Here is a 5330-nt window from a genome sequence, read left to right on the forward strand (position 1 = left end):
AAACTTACCTAAATAAACATTTGATCTCCATCATTACCAAGAGACTTTAAGAGTACCTAGCGTTGGTAACTGCAACTTTAACTACCATCCTTTTGACAGAGAAGTTCACACCTCTCTTCTTTGTTCAGTAGCATCTCAGTTCCCTTGTAGAATCACGAAGACGAAAATGTGCGCTGCGTCCATGGCTAGACGCGATGAGCAAATTGTAACAGGAGTTTGCTAAGCACTTAAAGTCGAGTCTGATTCGGGTCATGGGACATTCTCTGCAGAAAATAAATATTGAGAATGTGACGGAGCAAGCTTTGCCCCGAATGTACACAAGAAGGAGCGGCCACGTCGAGGGCTAGTTTACCATCAGCAGTCGTGCTGGAAAGTCTCTGTGCTCTTACCTGAACAGTTTATAACATCGTTTACGGCGTTCAGCATTAAAGAAGAAAGCGGATACACCTTTTGTTCAGACTTACGTTTGGTCTGCGTCTTGAATTTGAAGACTATTCAAAAGTTGGTGTGTGATATACAACGTGGATTATTCTTGTTTGGACTACTATAATTTGTGTCTGTGATGACTGCTTTCAGTAATATGTAATATCGTTGCATGCAATGGAATAGCACCTCCAACACTGACATATAGTTGCTTTACAACATCTGTGGTTGCTGCGAAATCAAGATGGCGCGACACATTAGTGTGTTGAAACATCCGGCAGTATTACTTATAGCTACGCTGGCATCTGTCTGTGGTGAGTGGAAAAGCAAAGATGAACACTTGGAATATTATTCCAACTTGTTCGTAAAACATAACATATAATGTTGTCTGTTTTATATAATTGTAGTTATGTTAGTATGCAATTTTAAGTTTCATTAATTAACCTCGACACATTAAAGTGCGTCTGAACAGTACATTTATTTCAGAACAAAATCGAAATTACTCTAATTTATGGTATTAATATATGCTTAAATCCCAACCATGTATCGACGTCTAATGGTTCGTCATATTTCTCTATACTGTAATTAAGAATATTGAACTAATATTCTGTGAGCATGAAGGAAAAGAGGGATACATTCTCATGCCAAACAATGCAATAATCCACCTGCTAAAATTCAGCTCAGTAAGGAAAATATAAATGATATAATTCCAATATCGTGGTTTGTGTATAATATCATTTGTGTGTGGAAAAGATGCTATATGTCATATTTATTACACTGTTTTACAAACATGTCCACGGAAGAGTAATTCTTCAACAAACACCTTTCGTCATCCATACTTGTTTGCATAAAAAACCCATCATCTTTTGTCAGACACAACCCATTTAATTGTTTATTGATTAGTTTATTTTAGGTTCCATTCTTCAATCTATTAAATATAATTTTCAATGCTGAAAAGTAAGAAATTGAATTTTCTAAATCTTTAAAATGTCTTGTTTTGGTCCGAAGGTAATGCAAATTTACCTCCTTGCCAGATTTCCTTGTAAAGGATTAAAGCCGACGTTTTGAAAGAAAACGTTTGTTCCCTTGCCTGTTGGCAGCTTCATAGTCTCAGTGTAAACATTTCCCTTTCACGTCCAAGAAGAAAACTAACTGAGATTTAAGGAAGTACATAGAAGGTGAATGAGATAAATAGTTTTCAACCGAATGACGTTTTTGTCTTAAAGTGCATTGACTTTTTCAAATGCTTGGCGTACTTTATTCAAGTTCATAACGTAATTAGGTTTCAAGTGGTTGGCATGCTACTTTCAGTCAGCTGTTTGACAAACTAGCTATTTACAAATGCACGGCGTAATTGGTTTTCAAGTAAAAGACGTACAATAATATTTTCAAGTGAACGACGTATTTTTGTTACACGTGAATGATGTAGTTTGTTTTTTCGGGTAATTGATGTATTTTCGGGTTATTGATGTATTTTCCTGATAATTTCGGGTGTTTGATGTACTAATTTGTTTTCAAGTGAATGACGTTCAATTTTCAAGTGCATGACGTATTTTGTTTTCAATTCACAGTGTGTCGGCAGATGTGCTATAGCTGCAACTACGTTGGCAACATCCTGAGTCAAGGGTACGAGTGTGTCTCTTATCCAAAAAACTGGACATATGGAAATTGGAGACTTAGGTGCAACACTAAATGTACGACACAAAGTACATACGATAAGGGTGAGTGTAACACATATTCACTAATAATTACACATCCATCCATTTCATAAACGGACATCAGTGTAGCCATGTTTGAACTGAGGAAAGGGAATGAGTGATATATGTGCACCCAATGATTTATAAATCTGTGAAATCAGACACTGCTTTGTTGCGGAGTTTCCATTGAACCGATTTCAAGTGATCAGAACATACTTCTTCACATACAAACAATATTATGGTCCACTGTCCTGATCAGGAATAGTTAAGAGTGTTATAATGTAGAATAATGTGTAGCACAGGTCGGAAATGAAAATCAATGAGGATATTGATGATGGAGTGACCACTGTTGTATAATTGTAACTCAACCGGTCATGAGGTAAATCGGGGTTTAACGTCCCGTTCAAGATTGCACGTATGTAGCGACGTGCGTGCGTGCGTGCGTGCGTGCGTGCGTGCATGCGTGAAGTATGTGTGTGTGTGTGTACTAGTCCGGACTAATACCGAGTTTATAGTGCTGGCCCACTGAGATACCGTGCCGCAGTTTAACACGAATACCCTACTCAGACAAAGTATACTGACTCCGAGCCGACCAGTCCTTGTTTTAGCCCCTTCATACCGAACGCCAGGCAGGGTAACAACAAGTGCCATCTTTTAACGTCTATTGGTATGACAGGGCCAGGGTTTGAACCCCGGACCTTCCTCTCTCCGGTCAGACGTTCTACCACTAGACCACGGCGGTGGTCCAACCAACCATGACCTTGCCATATCGGAAATTAATATTTCCATCAAACAAGACTGTGTAAATTAATTTCAAAATGAGACATTACAAGTTAGCCTTACCCAGCTCAATTTCTACTATAATAGATCCAATTTATGTAATAATATCAACTATGGTACATGTCATTCGTAATGTGATTCTTAATGAATGTGTATGAGACGAATTGATACCATGGAACTGATTGACTTTGGGTCCTTTAGACAGAGGCGGCGCCATTACCTCAACAATGATAGGCTAGACGTCGTTACACATTAAGGCCCACATTTCCGTGTAGGACCGCATTTTGATCTGAAATAGCTCATGTCAATATTCTCTTCCCCAGAGACCGGCAAGGCCACTTTCATGGCTCGTGGATGTAGCGGTTCCATGAAGGTTCCTGAAGACTATTGTGAGGAAGACGACTTCAGCGTCCGCTGCTACTTCACCTGCGAAGACCACTACTGCAACGATGGGCCTGGTATCGACGACAGTTTCCTGGAAATCATTTCTGATGGAGGAGGTGCCGCTAGTCGAGTGTCACTTATTACTGTTCTGCTGGAAACACTCGTAGCTTTTTTCATCAAGATGTGTCTGTAGTTGGAAGAAAATACCTAATACTTGTATAGTATATCAACATCCACATATGGACCACCTGTCATGAGATTTTCTAATTTCCACATTATGGACTTAAACGTCAATGATGAAATAATGTTAATGATTTGAACATTTTTAAAAATAGATAATATACTTTATTGCTTTTGCCAAAGATGAAATTAGCAATTGACCGACGATGTGACGTTGTGGGAAGCGGTGTGGCTTTGAATTGTTCGAAAAGTATGAACTGTACGTTGGACATTCTGGATGTACTGTGAAAATTGAGTATCGAAAAAAATCCGCGACACAAACCTTCAGAGGTTCAATTGGATGTTCTGAAGCACTGACGGAAAAATATCCACTCTCGATACAATTCCTAGCCACCACTCCTGAAATGATCGGTCCCTTAGCGACAAACACCTTTTTTTAAACATTTGAATTTCGCTTAAATGATCTGAAAAAATCTAAAAATTAATAAGAAAATATACTTCATTTATTTTATATAAGCTTTTCGAACTTACATACCATTTTCACAGATTTCAGTATTTTTAAACAAATAGTGATGCAGTCAAAATGGCACCCATGTCTTCTTATTGCAATGCTTTTATGCTTCTATATATGCTTAGAGTATATAGCATCAATTATGCAAGAAGTGTTCATTTCGCATGTTTCGTAAATTAATGTTTGCGCAGTGATTCATAGAATTCAAACATGAAACAGCGAACTTTTTTTATATATAATCTGTCGATGCTTAAAGCAACACCGTGCGGTAAATTGTGAAGCATGTTTACAAAAAGGGCAGCTGTTACATCAGCTCTTACATCACTAAGTGCCTTACCGGAAACCACATAATGCTGAAGCTGATTAACCCGGATAAAAAAGTCAGACATTGTCTGACACTCCCCCGACAATGCCGGGTCCAACTACTGCTAAGTATATATACCTCATACCATTGCCTTTGTTTCCATATTAAATATATTGATATTGTTTTGTTCATCAAATTAAAAATATTTATTTCCAATCACAATTTCTATATGTATATTGTTTATGCTTGAGTTATGATCTATTGTGTTTGGTAAAAAAATTGATTTTAACTTAAATTGTTACGTTTCTTTTGAAAAGATTTATGAAAAATCTGTTTTATTATTTTAATTAAACATGGAATTAAAATCATATTTACACATACTCCCTGTACGGCTTTTATTAGAAATGTAACATTTACAAGTGCATATGGTACCGTACATATATGTACAGTGAAATCACGTGATTCCCGAAAGAAAACTTTCCGAACATTAGGAACACCTATGTTATACACACATTAAAAAAAATCGTTAATTAAGAAGTTAACCCAAACGACATCGTGTTATAAGTCCGGATAAATGGTTCACTTTAAACAATTACACGGACATACAGAGTGATTTAAGATAAGGTAATCGGACTGATTACTATTGAACAATTTGATGTAACTTGCAATTGCATAGAACAGCTTTGAAGGTACTTAGACTTGTACCGGTACAACACCCCTAGATGGGGATGCTGAGGTAGTTCAGACCTTATAAAACGAGGACAACGTTTAGAACTCCCCAATTCCATAGCCAAATCAAATACAATTCTCGTGGCAACATTCCAAACAACCTGACACATTCACTTAACTGGACACTATTCCTACCAAAAGTTGAAGCGTACTGAATATGATTGAGTGAGCGAGTGAGTTGGGTGTAACGCCGCTTTTAACAGTATTCCAGTTATATCACGGCGTGTCAGCTTAATGTGGGAGGAAAGCCCGAAGTGATGCAGGTCTCAGACGTTTACCACTTCGGTGCAACCCACGAGCACGGGTATGGTGCTGACAAACC

At 37.7% G+C, this 5330-nt stretch overlaps 1 protein-coding gene across 1 annotated transcript; it reads left to right on the plus strand.

Moving 5' to 3' along the window:
• Nucleotides 1–311: 311 nt before the first annotated feature.
• Nucleotides 312–4638, plus strand: LOC124136003. The gene is made up of 3 exons (XM_046501738.2): nucleotides 312–737; nucleotides 1995–2144; nucleotides 3224–4638. Exons 1-3 carry the CDS (start codon nucleotides 668–670, stop codon nucleotides 3475–3477), a joined length of 474 nt encoding a protein of 157 aa, XP_046357694.1. The 5' UTR covers nucleotides 312–667; the 3' UTR covers nucleotides 3478–4638.
• Nucleotides 4639–5330: the final 692 nt, after the last annotated feature.

The sequence above is a fragment of the Haliotis rufescens genome, unplaced genomic scaffold, assembly GCF_023055435.1.
Source record: "Haliotis rufescens isolate VD_foot unplaced genomic scaffold, xgHalRufe1.0.p SCAF_4, whole genome shotgun sequence".
In the NCBI taxonomy this organism is placed as follows: Eukaryota; Metazoa; Mollusca; class Gastropoda; order Lepetellida; family Haliotidae; genus Haliotis; species Haliotis rufescens.

Bases quoted from the DNA above. Each gene is read 5' to 3' on its own strand.
- LOC124136003 (XM_046501738.2), top strand. From the start codon at position 668: ATGGCGCGACACATTAGTGTGTTGAAACATCCGGCAGTATTACTTATA. The intron at 738-1,994 runs GTGAGTGGAAAA...TTCAATTCACAG, and splicing joins TACGCTGGCATCTGTCTGTG to TGTGTCGGCAGATGTGCTAT. The intron at 2,145-3,223 runs GTGAGTGTAACA...TCTCTTCCCCAG, and splicing joins ACAAAGTACATACGATAAGG to AGACCGGCAAGGCCACTTTC.